The sequence below is a fragment of the Littorina saxatilis genome, linkage group LG9 (assembly GCF_037325665.1).
Source record: "Littorina saxatilis isolate snail1 linkage group LG9, US_GU_Lsax_2.0, whole genome shotgun sequence".
Taxonomy (NCBI): domain Eukaryota; kingdom Metazoa; phylum Mollusca; class Gastropoda; order Littorinimorpha; family Littorinidae; genus Littorina; species Littorina saxatilis.
This window is the reverse complement of record NC_090253.1, coordinates 5,721,953-5,741,161: the sequence shown is the minus strand read 5'-3', so window position 1 is coordinate 5,741,161 and position 19,209 is coordinate 5,721,953. Positions and strand designations below refer to the sequence as shown.

Sequence of the window (19,209 nt, the reverse complement as noted above, 5' to 3'; positions counted from 1 at the left end):
GGCGATAAAGAATAGTGGCACGATTTTAGAGTGAATATCCACACGGAAACTGCTCTCACACACTCGCGACAATGACATGATAAAAATGTCTTCGTACTGTGTTCATGCAAATTGCTCATGTCTACATGCTGTGCGTGCAGAGACCAAAACGGCGGCAGTAATAACGTCTCGAACTGGTAACAAAGAAAAACACATGCAGTTTAATCAAATGAGTAAAACAATAAAAAAATTTAAAAAAGCCACACGCAGGAGTAACTGCGCGAAGAAAAGAAATAAACAAGAAAATAGAGGAGGACTTTGCACGACAGTTTAACTCAATAATTGGAGAAAAAAAAGTGAAAAGAAACAAGTTCGAAGTACTGCTTTCTGTAAAATCAACAAAATTCGATGATAAATTTAGACTAGAAGTAGGAAACTTAAGAGCAACTATAAAGAAAAACTATTAAAATAAAATAAAGGAAAAGGAAACTCAGAATTATTCCAGAGTACAAAGAAAAATGCATCGCTGGACAAATCCAGGTATGGCGTTCCATGACGGTTAGCGTGATGTGCTAGTTTTGTCGCAAAGGAAGACAAACAGAAACATCTTCCTTTATTTGATGTTTAACGTCGTTTTCAACCACGAAGGTTATATCGCGACGGGGAAAGGGGGGGGGGGAAGAAACATGCAGAAACCGGACGAACAAACACGGAGATATATGCATACGGACAGTTAAAACCTACACTAAGGACCCTAAATAGTGTGAAGACGTTAACCAACGAGAACAAGTACTAAATTAACTGCCTCGCGAAAACAAAACATAAACGGTGACTACAAATGCAGAGATACGGATATAATATAATAATTATGTTCATTATAAAAGAATTATATTTTCTAGAAGTAAAAAAAATCAAGACCTATAGGTTCATGCAGCCTTGGAGCACCATTATTATCTCTTTAACATAACTTGTGTTGTAGTGTATCAGAAATATTATTGAATAGAACAGTATTTAAACACAATTTTAAACAAGAAGAGCAAACGCTCGATCGAGTCACTTTCGCAGTTCTGAATATTATATGAGGCATCAGATGGACAGGAAGAAATTGCTATTCACAACACAATGAGTCACGTTCACATAAAATTTGAGCCCGGTCACTTTTATAGTTTCCGAGAAAAGCCCAACGTTAAGTTGTGTGTTGCCGAACAGAAAAGGCTAGTTATCTCCCTTGTTTTTCTGATAACGTTCGTAAAAGGCTACAGATGTAAATACTTTGATGTAAAGAATAATCCTACAAAGTTTCAATCACATCCGATGAACTTTGTCAAAGATATAAAATGTCTAATTTTTCCTTTGACGCTGACCTGTGACCTTGAAAAAGGTCAAAGGTCAACGAAACCATCGTTAAAGTGTAGAGGTCATTGGAGGTCACGACTAAACAAAATATGAGCCCGATCGCTTTGATAGTTTCCGAGAAAAGTCCAACGTTAAGGTGGTGTCTACGGACGGCCGGCCGGCCGGCCGGACGGCCGGCCGGACAGACTAACACTGACCGATTACATAGAGTCACTTTTTCTCAAGTGACTCAAAAAAGGCAAAGGGAAGTAAGCTATTTAAATACAGACAACAGTAAGTATGAGTCATGTCAAAGCAGTCTCATTGGGTCATTTCAATGTTTCTTGTTCTCCGGGGTGACAGCAGACTTGTTCCGCAAAACTCTTATTTATTCTATCTATATTTATTAGAGCGTGTATTTTCAGTCGTTCTTCGGAGCGTGGCATTCGCGAAAGAGCAGCAGTATAATGACATACAAATCGACAATAGCCAATTAATACGGATTTGAAAAGTATGACAAGGAATACAATCAAACTTATGACGCAATCTAACAAATGACGTAGCCTTAAGAGAAGAGTGGTGACTAAAAATACAGAGTTACTGACATGTAACTCAGTCGTGACGACGCTTTAAAAACAAGAGGCGAAGCCTTCAAGGCTCACGTAAGAAATAGACAAACAGTAACACAAACTCACTACACGAAGCTTCGCAAAGTCTTAATACCCAAAACCCGCAGCTACGGCGTGGTACTTTGACCCCAACATCGCTTCTCAAGTTTTGGCATGCGAAGCTTCGTCGTAGCTCGCAACGAAGTTGGTTTTTTTTGTAAGAAGAGTGCTTTTCGATTCAAGATGGACGACGAAATCAGACTCAATACCATAGTGAAGAATGCATTTATCGACTTTGGTTGACCCAAAGTACAAGAACTAACCTCCTACCTGTATTATTTCATACTGCGATGCATTGACATGTCGAATGAAACTCGAAATCCCAGCGCTCACGCCAACTGGTCCCGGCCGTGCTCAGTCAACGAAATAGAACACATACAATTAACTTACGTCATTATCAAGTACGTAAAGTACAATTTGTGACGTTAAGTACTCAGAAAGAAGCACACCACGCGCTGGTCGAGACTTCGTGCAAGCGCTTTCTGACTAATACGATTTGAGACGCCAAGACATGAAAAAAAGATAACTCTTGCCTTCCAACTAGTCTCGGCCCGCTCAAAACCGAGACAGTAATTCCTTCGCGTGACGTCTAACCCTCTTACGCCATAATGTGACGTCTTCAAATGACGAAATGTTAAAGTTTCTACCACAGACATACACACGCACAAACACACACACACACGCACACACACACGCACAAACGCACAAACGCACAGACAGACAAAGTTACGATCGCATAGGCTACACTTACGTGAGCCAAAAACGAGATCTGACTACAGTACCTGAAGCCCCATATACCTTTCGCCCCAAGATTTGGGGCATTTCGCCCCACTCAGTGTTTACCCCATCGCCCCAGCCTTGCATATTCGCCCCGAGTGACCGAAGTCATTGTGCCCCATGACTACCCGGCGCTAAATTGGGCGAAGCGGGGCGAAGTTTGGTCAAAACACAATCACAAACTGTGACTCACCTGAAGAAGTCAGACCGGCAGTAGAGGTGCCCCTCCTTGAAGAAACACTTCTCGGTGAGGTTGCACTTGCAGTCGCTGCACTGCACGCACTTGACGTGCCACTGTCTGTCCAGCACGTTGAGCAGGAAGCGGTCCAGGATGGGCCTCTCGCAGCCCGCACAGCTCGCCATGGGCCCGGTGGGGGCAAGCAACCCTCCCCCCGGCCCGTAGTGCTGGGCCAGCGTGTGCAGGGGACCCACCTTGACGCCCGACAGGTCCACCGTGATGCAGCTACCCACGTCGTCCGATGACGACAGCACGGACCACGATGACGTCAGTGATGACGTTGGGTGTTAGCCTCGTCACTTGACGACCTGGCTATAGAGAACGCGGACCAGGACTATCAACTGCGGGTATTGACGACGATGATGGATATATCTTTGTCCCACAAAGTCTGAAGGTCTCGATGATGGCTCAGATGATGTCAGTTCTTGCTGACCTGGATGATGATGACGTTAGCGCTGGTGACGTCTCTTGGTGACGTAGGCTGATGACGACAATATCCTCAGGATGGTGGCGTGTCACTTCGAGTTGATTTGTAAATGGTCAACGCTCCTTCTGCAGAAACATAAATGAAGACAGTCCAAGGCTGTTAAAAATTTGTTTGCACTTCGGATGTATGGTAAAGGAACTATGATCTGCATTGTGTATGTCTGCATCTGTACGTGTTGTGTGCGGGAATGTGTGTCAAGTTTTATGTTTGTGACAGTCCAGACTGGGTTGCGGCGACTTTGAAACCACAGTCACAGCAAATGTGTGAGTTGTGTTCATGTCAGGATTGCACATGATAAGTGGCCTGTACAGATCATATCAAAGTTCAGGGTCGGCTTCTGTGGTTTGCGTAATATCCGTGTGAAATTGGCTGTGTTTATTTTCCATGTGGTCAAAACATTGCTTGCGCTCGCACGTGCGCGTGTGTTTAATTTGTGTATGTGTGCGTCCGTCCGAATGTCCGTGTGTGCCTTCGCGTGCATCCAAAAATGTGTAGAAGTGTGTGTGTTTCTGCGCGCGCGCGCGCGCGTGTGTGCGTGTGTGTGTGTGTGTGTGTGTGTGTGTGTGTGTGTGTGTGTGTGTGTGTGTGTGTGTGTGTGCATGGGTGTGTTTCATTAACATATATGCAATATGTATGTATGCTTCGCTGCACATGCGTGTCGAATGAATGGTCTATAAATGTCTGTCTTTCGTTCCCTCGGTAAAGTTTTTTTTGATTTTTTTTGTGTGTATCTTTTACATCTAATATAAACTTTGTTTGTTTGTTTGTTTGTTTGCTTAACGCCCAGCCGACTACGAAGGGCCATATCAGGGCGGTCTTATATAAACTGACATCGAAGTGTCGTAGTATAGGAAGTGAATCAACCCTATATATATATAAGAAAATACTCCAGCGCACCACATCTTCAAACTAAACAAAACAAAACGTGACTCATGCGAGCAAAACGAAGTTATTTATCAAATCGATTTAACGATAAAAAAAAACACACACAACTCAAACCCAATCAAGCTTGCACGAGTTGTAAATACCACGACAAAAGACAGATGAAGACACCGCTATATAAGCTGTTGGTTTGTTATTGCATTGTTTGGTTTAAACAGTGTTTTGTTCAACAATGAATTGGAACAATACAGTGTTACATTGTTTCATACTTACATAAACCTAAATGTACATTTCATAAATATTCTTTTTTAAATGAAATAAAATAAAGCGCTGTTTAAACCAAAAGACAAGCGATGTCAACAGTGTGCACGTTAGCAGTGACGGAGAATGAGCACTGTCAACAGTGACCTAAGGTTACACATATGTTACACCGTCAGCTGCCGAGTGTTTGTCATGTAAGCAAAAGTGCCACATGCATTCATCTTTCATCGGTAATGTCGAATGTTTTGCTGTGCATATAATTATATGCTTCAACGCCTTTCCTTTTTCATAACATTTCTACTCCAAAGTTTGTATTTATCTGATACATGTATTATTTTATTTCATTTCATTTTACTTTATTCTACTTTACTTTGTGTTATTTGACTTTGTTTTTTCATTCTTATAGACGCTGCAGTCTTAGTTTCAATCTAACTTTAAATAAAGTAGGCTACAGATGGCTATATCGTCTTCAGAGTTTTACAACATGACCGTGGATACTGAAAATAATAACAATTGTAGCAATAGTAATAATTAACTTTTGTTCACGCTAATCCGAACGATTCATGTGTTATAAAAGGAATCGGTTTTTGCATTGGGCTCGTCAAACCTACCGTCTCTTTGTTTGTTTGTTCCGTTATTGCCGTTAACGATTTTGTGAATTTGTTTGACTACTTTTGTTTATTAATTATATTTGAAATCATGATCGAAGTCTAAAGTTCAATATTTCCGTCTCTATACTTAGTAAATTGACAGTTTACACCATGGCTTTTGTTCAGAAAGTTCTTACAATAACGTTGCAAATAGACTCGTGTTAATTAAAAAGCATGGGCGGAGATGTAGCTCAGTCGGTAGCGCGCTGGATTTGCATCCAGTTGGCCGCTATCAGCGTCAGTTCGTCCCCACGTTCGGCGAGAGATTTATTTCTCAGAGTCAACTTTCTGTGCAGACTCTCCTCGGTGTTCGAACACCCCCGTGTGTACACGCAACCACAAGACCAAGTGCGCACGAAAAAGATCCTGTAATCCATGTCAGAGTTCGGTGGGTTATAGAAACACGAAAATACCCAGCATGCTTCCTCCGAAAACGGCGTATGGCTGCCTAAATGGCGGGGTAAAAAACGGTCATACACGTAAAATTCCACTCGTGCAAAAAACACGAGTGTACGTGGGAGTTTCAGCCCACGAACGCAGAAGAAGAAGAAAAAAAAGCATATTGCGGAGATATTGCCTTTAAACAGTTATCAGAAATGCGATTCGTTTGCTGATTGATTACAAACGTTAACATATAGGCCTATATATATACACACAAATGTAGATGCTGGTTCGGTGACAAGTAATAATTTAGATTAAAATGTTAGTCAGCAAAGAAAATGTCAAAACAAGCAACCAAGGTATAGTAGACAAAATGCAACAACAAAGAAAAGACAAACTACCAAAAATGAATAAATAAATAAAACATAAATAAATTCATAAGTAAATAAATATATTAATGTTTTGCTCTTGGATTAGGCGTTTCAACCGCGAAAAGCAAAGACATCAAAACAAACAAAAAAACACAAACAAACAAATAACAAAATGACAAACACACAAACAAGCAAACAAACTAATAAACAACCATTTCATTGACTGCTTTGGTACACACAAACAATAAACGAGATACTGATAAATTTGTAAACAGATAATTTGTCAATATGGATAGAACACGTAATATTACAGTAAGATGAAACCGGAAAATGCTTATAAGTACAGAAATAAATACCTCAATACATATAATATATATAAGGTTTGATATGCTTTTCGTATTCCAATACTCGGTCACTCTTATTAGAGTATTCATACAAACGCGACATTGACTTGATGTAACATAAGTCAGTGCATGACGCTAGTAGTAGATCAATAAATATACTGTATCATATTCGCCTAAAACTAAAAGCCTATATAACTTTCTCACGCTTTTGGTTGTCATGCACAAAAGACTGAAACATGCGTTTTTGAGATCGTGTAATTTAACTATATATGTTTCAATTTATACAGAATTTCCTTTTCTGCCTTTGTTCTTCGTGTATTCTTCTTGCTCTTCATGTTGTGATCTTTTTGGGGGTTCTTATTCTGTATTATTTTCTCTGTTTTTCTTCTAATTCTTCTTATATTGTAATATTGTCTTCTTTATCTTTTTCTTGTTCTGTATCTTCTTTTCGTCACTTTTCTTCATCTTCTTCACCACTGTCTTTTGAATAGTCACAAACTCAGGTAATTACAATCAAAATAACTGACAACTCTCACTGGAAGTTTTGTTAACTTCTGCGATATTCTTCCTGTTTTAGTTGCGTGTTTTCGTTTCCACACAAAATAGTAGTAAGAAAATGCGTTTCTCTAACAAAGAAAGATAGTGAAACAAATATTTGCACGGCTAGGATGTTGCCAGTTTGGATACAATTTTACAGTTGTACATTATCAAAATGTAATCACACATGCACACAGTATGCATAGACTGCCTTTCCCCCCCTTTTCACGATAATACGTTTATTTAGAACAGCGTGTAAATATCTAACGAACAATTTATATTTGTCAATAACTTCCCAGTATATATCTTCCAACAAGCAATTACAAGAAATCACTACTAAAGAAGGACTCAAATTATTCTTATAAACTGATCATTCCTTTAAGCGGAAAGTCTGTGTCAGTGCTAAGTCATTCTAAAATTGTACTACGACTATTGAAGTTTTGGAGAAAAAAAATAATTGCTAGCTATAGGTGTGTGTAATGTTACACTATCTTACACAATTCTTAGGAAATACACAAAATAAGGATCTCGAATTGTCATCAACGATTCCGTTCCTATTTGCAGGACATTCTTTTAATCACGGATGACATGCCAGATGCTCATAGTCCCGTACGAACTAAAGAAATGCTTTTGTTGTCGTTTATTGGTCAAGTCCGTAGGAGCATTAGAACTACTGGTGTGTGCATGTAAACCAGTATACAGTGCAATCATGCACAGTTTACACAAGAAAAATTAGCACATGTCAACATATCAGTTTCACGTGAGGCACTATTGCATGTCTTGACGATATTACGATACGGCCAATAATAACGTCATTTCCAAAGCACTATTTTTCTGTGGGCAATTGTTATTTTTGATGCAATTTATCTCAAGTTCTTTCTGATCTTATTAGTAATTTTGGGTAGTGCTGGTTGGTGAAGTCTCCGTCTTCTTAAAAAGAGAAGCTAGCAAGCAATATCTGGTTGTGAAAAAGCCTAACAACAAAACATACACATACAGGCAGACAGAGAGACAGACACACACACACACAAACACACATACACACACACACACACACACACACACACACACACACACACAGCACAGCACAGCACAACACAACACAACACAACACGCCTGGAGCCAATTGATGGGACTCGCGCTATAGAAAAGTTATTTATTATTATTATTAACACAACACAACACAACACAACACAACACAACACAACACAACACAACACAACACAACACAACACAACACAACAATAAAAGAAGTATATATATATGTCGAAGTAAATACAACACCTGAAAACACATACACACTTCCGTGCCGTACACACCCGGTATCACAGGTAAGCAAAGGTGTCATCCAATATCAAGTCTTTCACAACCACTAGCAACTTACAATCGGCGCTGAAACACCGAAACTGCACACACAGCTAGCGACACAGCAACATGTATGCCCCGAAAAGAGTCCACAGTACCGAAGTCATTGGTGTACACCTGATCAGATTCGATGCACACACACACAGGTAACGATCACTGTACTCCCAATCACTTTGTTGTCACCGTAAATGTAAGTCCAACTGCACCCTTTGAAGAAACACAGAATACTGTCCGTACTGCTACGAAACTTACACGTCGTACGTAGTGGGTGTTGCTTCAGTTTCACAAAACTGTGAGGATCATGTTCGCACAACTTGGTGGATTCCTTGCTAGTTTGAGCACGAGATAATCCAGCGACTCAACTGTCCGTAGCGATAGAGAAACACAGAGAGAGAGAAGACGCAGTAAAGTCCCGTGCGTTGTGTTTTTGTCTTGCTGAGACTACCCCACGTTTCCTCTCTCAGTCTCGCCTCCAAGTCATGCGTGACAGGCTCTCAGCTCGCCCCCCTCTCTCGCTGTCTGGCAAGGGCGGGGTCACAGAGCTGTCAATCTCTTGGTCACCATAGCGATTGCTTTTTCCTATTCTTTCGCGTGCAGGGGGGTAAGGTGTCTCCTGGCCAACAAAGCACGTCAGGTCTGCGCTACTTTCTGCTCGGGTTCTCAGGCCACGAAGCCCACAGCGAGACGGGGAGAGGTGGGGAAGATTACTGGCTCGCACAAGCTCTCTTCCGCCTAGCCACGCCCCCAATGAGCGCCGTGACAGCCTTAAGCTCCGCCCCGTCTCGCGCTAAGCTCCTTCCCTCGAAGGCGTGCAGCCAGTGGCAGGCTAAGTTTTCCTCTCTGCCCCTCCCCTGCATCGCTCACGCTTCACACGCTGAGTCGAGTTTTCGCGCACACAGACCGTCACTGCTTCCTGGGTTTAGCAGAGACTTCTCACTAGCGCGACCGTTGCCTCCACAAAGCGAAACTTACAGCTATACTCCCGAAACGTCGCGTATACCCCCCCCTCTCTCTCTCTCTCTCTCTCTCTCTCTCTCTCTCTCTCTCTCTCTCTCTCTCTCTCTCGGAATATTTTGTTACTCTGACTCGGTTGTGCCTAAAATAATCCTCCACCCTTATGTATTGGATCAATTTCTCTCTCTCTCTCTCTCTCTCTCTCTCTCTCTCTCTCTCTCTCTCTCTCTCTCTCTCTCTCTCTCTCTCTCTCTCTCTCGTGTGAGTATATGTTAGAGAGAAAGAGATAAAAACCGGTTGATTGTCCATAAATACAAACACACGGCATGTATTACTTGCCCCCCCCCCCTCCCCACACCCCGTTGAAATGAACCTTGTGTGTTTAATCAATAAAATGTCTTACGTCTTAAGTACGTCTTACGTCTCTCTCTCTCTCTCTCTCTCTCTCTCTCTCTCTCTCTCTCTCTCTCTCTCTCTCTCTCTCCGCTCTGAGTCTCTCTCCCACCCCCCACCCCCAACCGTTGCCAGCTCTTCCAAAGACAATATTTGCCGAGAAATCCTGGTGCAAACAGTGGAAATCGTAGCGGGCCAAAAGGATGAATACGCCGGTCTGGTCGAACAAGGTGCTTGGTCTCCCTATCCTAGGCGTAACAAGAACAACACACGCCGACGAACACAAACCGGCATTCACAGCCCCACAGTTACCTTTCTGCTATAACTTTCTCTGTCAACCCGGCCTGGACAAATACAGTCACATGGGATACCCGGCTAAATAGGGGTGGAGGTGTTGGGCCCTTCTACCCGTATCCGGAGCGCCGGCTTTGGCTGGAAGGGAACAAAAAGTGCAGAGCAGAAAAGCAAACCCTCCTTGCCTGTTGATGCATTCGCGAGTCCACAGCTTTTTACTCCGACTGTCGCGTCAAGTCTTGAGTTTAGAGCGGTGACAGGTTGCAAAGACAGAGGTTTGGAACTCAGGAATGTCGAGTGTTCGTAGTACAGTGCATAGAACGAACGAAATAGGGTGAATAGTGTTGCACTTGACATGCCGAAGAAATGACCGTCAATAATACCATGGTATACTATGCTTATTTGCACGTTTGGGAATACATGTAATGTACTACGAGTTCATGTTTGTGGTGAGACCAACGTTTGCTTTGTTGCAAATGGCACTCTAAACAACGAAGTGACTGTGGTAAGATGAACAAAGTTAAAAAAACAAAGGATTACTGTACTCACCAATACAAAGACGACACAAGACGATAACGAATTTTCGCTTCTGGAAGCTTCATCAGGCACTACTAAAAGACGCGACGTGACGTATTTGAAATTATTCCCCCCTCTGCTTCTTTACCTCTGTAAACTTGTAGAGCTAGTTATTTTTCGATAATGACCCAGCAACCAAACAAATAACGAGCCAGCAACAGCCTGAATCCTCGATAGTGCAATGGGTTGAGAAGCTGTTCTGTTTTGGTACTACTTTTGCGACTGAAAAGTTCCGAACGCTCTATACGTACGAAATATACATCTCTGGAGCAAACAATACAAACATACCGCATTTAAATTAACAACTACAGGCCTGAACACATGAATCTCCATATAAAATCCATGTGTTAGGTTGTTTTCTGAATCTAGATCTGCCGTGCACACACCGTTCATCACAAGCAAATTCCCAAGGCAAGTAACTCATACTCTTGCCGACAAGAGTAGTTCCCCTTCTTTTAACGCAGTTTCTTCGACAACACTGACTGCAATCCGACGGTCAGTTTTCAACAATATTTCATTTTATAAACAGATCAGACGCAACCAAATGCACACATCTCATCAATTTAAACAACATAAAGCGGTTTCATACACTATTTTCCCCAGAAAACTGAACTTCATACAGTAATTAACGTTGGAACACGGGTGCAAAAGTTCGTCTGCTAGTCCCATTTGACAAAAGAACATTATCCTAAACGATACTAAAACATAAACAGAACACACAATATCTGCTTTTACCGCCACAGCAGAATAACAGCATATCTGTGTACTTGATTTTAGTCTAAAACAGGGAAACTGACAAGAAGTGTTAACAGAATGGAATGATTTGCACGGAACTATACAACCGCGCATTAATCGATCACATGCGCAGGTTGACTGGTTGAGTGATTCGGATTCGATCAAACTTTCGCACAAAAACTCCTGTTTTCTTTGAATAACTGAAGAAAGGAGGAATAAAGAGGTTACACACCTCGTCTCAGTGATTATTAAAAATAATGGTCTCAGTTCGCGGTCATGAAAAAGCTCGCTGAAGCTCGCATTTTTCATGATCCGCCAACTTCGACCATTATTTTTAATAATCACTGAGACTCGGCATGTAACCTCTACGGAATAACGTGACGAACAACTTGACATAGCAGGAAGATTTCAAGTTAAACACTAAATAGTGTTTTCATGGTGTGCTTTTGTAGACATATATCATATAGTATGTCGCACAGTGTTTAAAACGTGTCACATGAAAGGCTTTGAACAGCGGAACACTTCAATTTAGAGTAAGATTCCATCTGTTCACATGACATTCAAGACACATGCATTTAAGCGACAAGCACAACTTGACACAAAGGGGATATTGCTCAGTTGGTAGCGCGCTGGATTTGTATTCAGTTGGCCGCTGTCAGCGTGAGTTCGATCCCAGGTTCGGCGGAAATTTATTTCACAGAGTCAACTTTGTGTGCAGACTCTCTTCGGTGTCCGAACCTCCCCCCGTGTACACTACATTGGGTGTGCACGTTAAAGATCCCACGATTGACAAAAGGGTCTTTCCTGGCAAAATTGCTTAGGCACAGTTAATAATTGTCTACCTATACCCGTGTGACTTGGAATAATAGGCCGTGAAAGGTAAATATGCGCCGAAATGGCTGCAATCTACTGGCCGTATAAAATTTCATCTCACACGGCATCACTGCAGAGCGCCTAGAACTGTACCCACGGAATATGCGCGATATAAGACTCATTGATTGATTGATTGAAAAGAGATACAGAGACAACTATACGAAAAGATGTTGATTTGTGTTTCTTTGACAGATTTGCCGCCCTTGGATTAGATGTATCAACAGCTGAAGGCAAAGTAGTTCAAACAAACGAACAAAAACACAAACAAATAAACAAGCACACACACAAATAAATAAATAAATACATACATAGATAAAGAAATAATTCATTGACTGTTTTAGTGTATAATGTAAAACAATAAACGACATGCTGATCATTGAAACAACTTAAACATAATTATGATATGGATATTCGATACGAAATATTGCGGTAAGATGAAACCGGAAAATGTGTTTAGATACAGAAAAACTACGTCCATCCCCATGCTTATCGTGTGACATGCACGTGTATGTCGTATTCCATTACTTGATGACTATATCAGAGTACTTAGACAAACGCAACATTGATTTGCTGCAACACAAGTCAATGTCGCTGATCGTAGGTCAGTAAATATATCATGTTCAAATAATAACATTGAACATTATCTTCCCGTACACAAAAGCAATCGATCAAACAAACAACAAACAAGTCGCGTAAGGCGAAAATACAACATTTAGTCAAGCTCAGTCGAACTCACAGAATGAAACTGAACGCATTGCATGTTTTCCACAAGACCGTAAAAAAATGCCCACAGCATCGTCTGTCCACCGCTCGTGGCAAAGGCAATACAGAAAAGCGCGGTAGTGGTTGCGCAGAGGAGGATAGCCCGCTTTTCTATAATTATTTCTATTCTTTTTAACTCTCTGAACGTGTTTTTAATCGAAACATATCATATCTATATGTTTTTGAAATCAGGAACGGACAAGGAATAAGATGAAATTGTTTTTGAATCGATTTCGGAAATTTAATTTTAATCATAATTTTTATATTTTTAATTTTCAGAGCTTGTTTTTAATCCAAATATAACATAATTATATGTTTTTGGAGTCAGAAAATGATGAACAACACGATAAACATATTTTTGAATCGTTTTATAAAAACATAATTTTAATTACAATTTTCAGATTTTTAATGTCATTAATTAAATTTTGTAAGCCTCCAAGCTGAAATGCAATACCAAAGTCCGGCCTTTGTCGAAGATGGTTTTGCCAAAATTTCAATCAATGTTATTAAAAAATGAGGGTGTGACAGTGCCGCCTCAACTTTTACAAAATGCCGGATATGACGTCATCAAAGACATTTATTGAAAAAAAAATGTCCGGGGATATCATTTCCAGGAACTTTCATGTCAAATTTCATAAAGATCGGTCCAGTAGTTTGAATCGCTCTACACACACACACGCACAGACAGACAGACAGACACACACACACACACCACGACCCTCGTCTCGATTCCCCCCTCTATGTTAAAACATTTTAGTCAAAATTTGACTAAATGTAAAAAGCGACCAATCATTGAACATTTCTCCTCAGTGAATTTATCTCCACACATGACTCATAATGCACTAGCAGTGCGATTGAACGTCAAGAGAGAGAAAAAACAACAGAGAAGGGAAGAAAATGATTGCAGGCGGAGAGGATGCAAGGAATGTGTGCATTTTGAAGCGGTTTGTTAATACTATACATGTATATTATACGATATATGTGCAGCATTCTTGATACTGTCCGGCGTTCCCGCCAGATTTCAACAAGATATTTAATGTCCTACAGGCATACATTGTTAGCTTCTCCTTCTTCAGCGTTCCAGAATGTTCTGGTTACGTGTGAGCTCGTTTGCCCATTTGGGTTCCCCACACTATACTCTGAGAGCATAGTCAGCTCACTCCGCTTTCGTTGAGTAGGCATGCTGGGTATTTTCGTGTTTCCATAACCCACCGAACTCTGACATGGATTACATGATCTTTTCCGTGCGCACTTGGTCTTGTGCTTGCGTGTACACACGAAGGGGGTTAAGTCACTAGCAGGTCTGAACATTAGTTGACCTGGGAGATCGGAAAAATCTCCACTCTTAACCCACCAGGCGGCAGTGACCGGGATTCGAACTCACGACCTCCCGATTGGGAGGCCGACGTCTTACCACCACGCCACTGCGCCTGTCATTAGCCTCTTGAGGACAGGTTCCAACACAGTCGCTGTACGAGTCAACTAAGCCGTCAAATCTACCGGCACATCACGACAGGGCTGACATCATAGTGCAGTCTGTTATCGAAATAAAATAAAAAACAGTGCAGAATGTTCTTTTTTAAATAAAGTCGACGCAAAAGCTGCCCCGTCCCTATCCCCAAACAAACATGATTAAGACAACTATTACTGTGTCGGGTCACTTACGCTTGACCTCGGGTGACTCGACACTGAAACTCAAATCTGTAAGAAAGCGTAAAATACAAAGCATAATATAAATAGATATGACATCATAAGCAACTGTATTCAAATCGAAACAAATTAACTTTATTATCTCACATGGAGAAAGTGCAGTATTAATCCCCCCCCCCCTTTTCCCACAGCTCATCTATACTTTGCTCTGCACATGTTTCCAACAACCTAGAGGCCACATCAATAGTTGCACAAGCGAAGGGCAACATCTTGTTTTGGCACGGCAGACGTTGTTGCGCCCTGAGCATCTTCCTTTTGTGTCGTAGAGATGTCATCCGCAAGATCACGAAAAACCACCTTGTGTCGCAAGACCCTTCAGGCTTGTGATGCACATCATTGGAGATGCTGAGAGCTCTGACCGGTCCAGCGGAGCCGGGTTGTTGGTTTTGTGAAGTTCTGTGGGTTTCGTCACTTGGTCAGTTGTTTGACCGTCCTTGTGACACTCGTTGTCTGTTCTGATACACTTGCTGCGAGTCCGACTCGTGCCATTCTGATAATGGTCGTGTCACTTTTAATTGGTGTGACTCCGTATGCATGAAGTCATTGCAAGTCAACTTGGTTGTTTTTCTTTCTCGTTTTTCTGTCAGTCTGATTGTTTCGTTATACAAGCAAAGATCGATACGACGGAGATAGATCAGCTGTGACAACACTAGTCACAATATTTATTTTAATTAAAAAATATATATTTGCCAAGCATATCATTGTGGGGCTTTTAATCAATAACATGCATCCGTCTACAATGTGTCATCATCAAATATGTAAATGGCAAGTATACAAGACATATATATACAACATTAGGACATAACCTACAGATGGACATTTAACATACTCTTCGCCTGCAAGTAAGGCCGGAGCATAACATAACATGCAGATTACAATACTGATAAAGAGAGAGAGAGAGAGAGAGAGAGAGAGAGAGAGAGAGAGAGAGAGAGAGAGAGAGACAGACAGACAGACAGACAGAGAGAGAGAGAGACAGAGAGAGAGACAGAGAGAGAGACGCAGACGCAGACGGACGCAGACGCAGATAATGTATTCAATAGGCCATAGCCCCTTATGAAGGATCGGAGTGTGAACAAATGATTAACGTTGCAAATAATTTAACTCATCAGGTGTGTAATGAATGGCGGTTATGGTGTTTATAGTTGAAGGGATATAACTAGTGCTTTTTGTAATACAAAGAGGTTGTCAGGAGTGGTTTAACTTTGAGAGTGGAAACTTTTAACAGTTCAGTAAAATTCCATGGTTAGCTACGGACGGTCAAACTGGGTTCGCGGCACGTGAATTTACAACTGTGCGAGTTGTTCACGTTATAATCGCAACCGCCTGATTTTGTGAGTTGTGATTGTAAACTGCCTGACAATTGAAAGTCATTCGACCTGGGCTCTCGGATGAGAAAACCTGCTCTTGGTTTTGATGTCAACTTTGCAAGAAAACATTTGATCTTGATGTCAACCTTGGAACCGGGAAACATTGCCGGGATGACTTGGACTTTTGTATGGGTGCCGCCATATTGGAAGATGAGGTACTTTGCTAGTTTTGTGTGAACTTGAACATTTCTTTTGTATGCGCGGACATGACTTGTGTACTTGAATAATTTCGGAATTGTATAATTTTCTTGTGCTCGGTTGGTGTGTTTTTGAATATTGTTAGTTGTTACAGTAGGGTGTTATATTTTGTAACAGGCCGCCCCAGTCTGACTTGTGCGGGGTGGTGCCAGTGTGGCGAGGGTGCGATGGAGGCCGTGAGGTTGAAGGCTAGCTACATCGTCACCTTTACATAACGTAAAAGTTATGTTTTGTTTATTTGCTTTCTTGTCCTTGTAAATATGTTATGACGTTGACAATGAATGAGTGAGTTTCACAAGGTCGTGGACAATGAATGAATGAGTTTCAAAAGGTCATGAATTGATTATTGTAAGCAAGAAAGTATTTGAGAATTTGAGGAATGAGTTGATAATTGCTATGTCAGAAACAAACCAATTTGTATGTTCTAATTAAACCATTGGCTATTGTTTGGAAAGAATGAGTTGGTGAAAGACTACAAATTCTTCTAATCTTCTCTCTGCTTTCCTAAACTTCTGAGCGGGAGTCAGATGATTGACTGTGTGTGTGTGTGTGCACATATAAAGAATCTGGAAGGAGATTAATAAGGATAACTACGGATCTTCTTTATTTCAAATCTCTTACATTGGCGAGCTTGCGGTTGTATTAATTGGAAAATTTTTGAAGATTAATTATTTGTTTTGGTGCGTTCCCTTGAGTGCAGTTAGGCTTATTTTATATTATTGACTTGTAGTGCTGAAGTGTTGTTTGGTTTTGCGCAGATGCTGATGCATGCAGTCTGGAGGATGGACATCCTTGTCATCTGCCTGTGAAGGGAGCTCTTTGGTCTGTGGACGGATGCATCCTGTGCCTGACTGAGCGACATATTTTGGACAGGAGTGAGTCATTTGCTTATCTGACACTCAAGTTAATATTCTATATATTTTTGAGAATAATTTATCTCTCTGAGTGTTGGTTCTTGCTTGTGAGTAGGTTATTTTTTTCCCCTACTTTACATGAAGCGCCCTGTAGGTTAGTTTTACCTACAAGTGAAGAATACATGACACATCATTTTTCCCTTTTACGTGTACACAGTTTGTAAATAGTTGTGGGTCAGCAATGCCTTGATTCATAAGTGTATGGGAATGGGAGTATGTCTAGTTTCTAGGCCAAGTTTTTGAGCGGAGCCTAGTTTAAAATGTATTGATTATTTCCCCTTGTAGTTCAGCTGATCGGTTTCCTAGACTGTGTCGCTTTAGTACTGTACTTGAGGAAGTCAGGTAAATTCTAAAGTTTAGTGGACTATTGTGTTCACGTTAGTCAAAGCTAAGTCTTGGTGTTGCCCTCTAGCATTCTATGTAGAGGATAGTCATAGTTTGCTTAAGTGATAGCGGTTTGTTCACGATGGCATCTCAAGAAGAGGTTCAAGCTTTGGTAGCGCAGTTTAAGGTGGAGGGTGAAGCCTTAGGAAAAGATGGTGCATCACTGAACAAGTATGTGGAGGATAGTTTGCGTGAGGAAAGAGCAGCAAGAAGAGAAGCTTTGTTGAAAAGAGAAAATGATATTGCTCTACAAGAAAAAGAACTCGCTGCTGCACGTGAGCTTAAAGAGAGAGAGTTAGCTGAACAAGCTAAGATTAAAGAGAGAGAGTTAGCTGAACAAGCTAAGATTAAAGAGAGAGAGTTAGCTGAACAAGCTAAGATTGAAAATCGTCGTCTCGATATTGAAGAAGAAAAGGCGAACAGGGAGGCAAAGTTGCGAGCAGACGAGTTGGTTGAAAAAGCAAGCAAGAATAAGTTGGCCAATCGTCCCAAGATTCCCTATTTTGATGATAAATCAGATGACATTGAGAGTTATCTGTATCGCTTCGATAAGCACGCAGCTAGCTTGAAGTGGTCAAAGGATGAGAAGGCTTTGATTTTGCCTACTCTACTCAGAGGTCGTGCTCTGAATTATTTTCAAGAGTTACCAGTAGAAGATACTAATGACTATGCCAAACTGTCAGCGCATTTGTTGAAGAGATTCAAATGTACTGAAGAAGGTTTCAGAACGCAGTTTCGCTCATGCAAACCTGAATCTGGTGAAACCATGCATGTCTTTTTCTCCCGCATGAGAAGATTTTTTACTAGATGGACAGATATGGCTGGAGTTGGCACAGATTTCGCTTTGCTCTGTGACTTGGTGCTCAGAGAGCAGATTCTGTCTAGTTGTGCGTCGTCTCTGGTTACTTTTCTGAAAGAAGACAAGCATACTACCGCTCAAACCATGATAGACGCAGCTGAAAGATACAGGGAAGCACATCCTAGTCAAAACCTAGCAGCAAAAGGTTCTAGTGATCCTCTGTTGGCTAATGTCGGTCTTCCAAGTGGGAGAGGAGGTCATTCAGGTGGTCGAGGTGGTCACAGGTTTTCTAAGAAGAATAGTCAGGCTGACACAAACCCACCGACAGAACAAAGCTCTCCTGATAATAAGGGTGGCAGAGGTGCTAGTCAAGCTGGTAGAGGTAGAGGTGGTCAGAACTATCAGAGGAAGTGTTGGTGGTGTCAAGATACTTCGCACAAGTTGGCAGATTGTCCCAAAAAAATGCATACTGCTTCAGTATCCGTTGTCACTGTTGAAGAGTCCAGCTGTAGTGAAGACGAGCAGTCTGTGGCGTCAGTAGGATTTTCAGGTAGTGATGAACTTCCCGAGTCTATTCAGACATGTGAAGGTACCTTAAATGGTAGTGAGGTCACGGTCATGTTGGATAGTGGGTGTTCCACGGTTGGGGTCAGGAAGTCCCTAGTGAGAGATGATCAGTTTACTGGGAAGGTACAGGTGTGTAGACAGTTCAGTGGGGATTTGGTTCGGTTACCCATTGCGATTGTGAGTCTGGATACACCATACTTTTCTGGAAGTGTTGAGGCATGTGTGATCGACAATCCAGTATGTGACGTCATTTTGGGTAGAATACAGGGATGTACATTTGGATGTGTCGAGGTTACTAGCGCAGTCCAGACAAGAGGTCAAAAAGCTAGAGAAGAACGTCCTTTTAGACCGCTGTTGACCGCTAAAGTTCCCCAACTTGATATCAATGCTGAGAAACTGTCCAAA

The 19,209-nt window shown here is 41.4% G+C and overlaps 1 protein-coding gene across 4 annotated transcripts in view; it reads right to left on the bottom strand.

The window, feature by feature from the left end:
- Window positions 1–8,845, bottom strand: part of LOC138975141 (LIM/homeobox protein Lhx1-like) — a 166,104-nt gene extending 157,259 nt beyond the window's left edge. The window contains exons 1-2 of one of the 4 annotated variants that reach the window (XM_070347800.1): window positions 8,195–8,845; window positions 2,953–3,549 (exon numbers count right to left, since the gene is read on the bottom strand). In XM_070347800.1, coding sequence (XP_070203901.1) covers window positions 2,953–3,122 — 170 coding nt within the window. In that variant the 5' untranslated portion in view covers window positions 3,123–3,549; window positions 8,195–8,845. The remainder of the gene's footprint in view (window positions 1–2,952; window positions 3,550–8,194) is intronic. The other 3 variants (XM_070347801.1, XM_070347799.1, XM_070347802.1) reach the window with 3 other exon arrangements.
- Window positions 8,846–19,209: the final 10,364 nt, after the last annotated feature.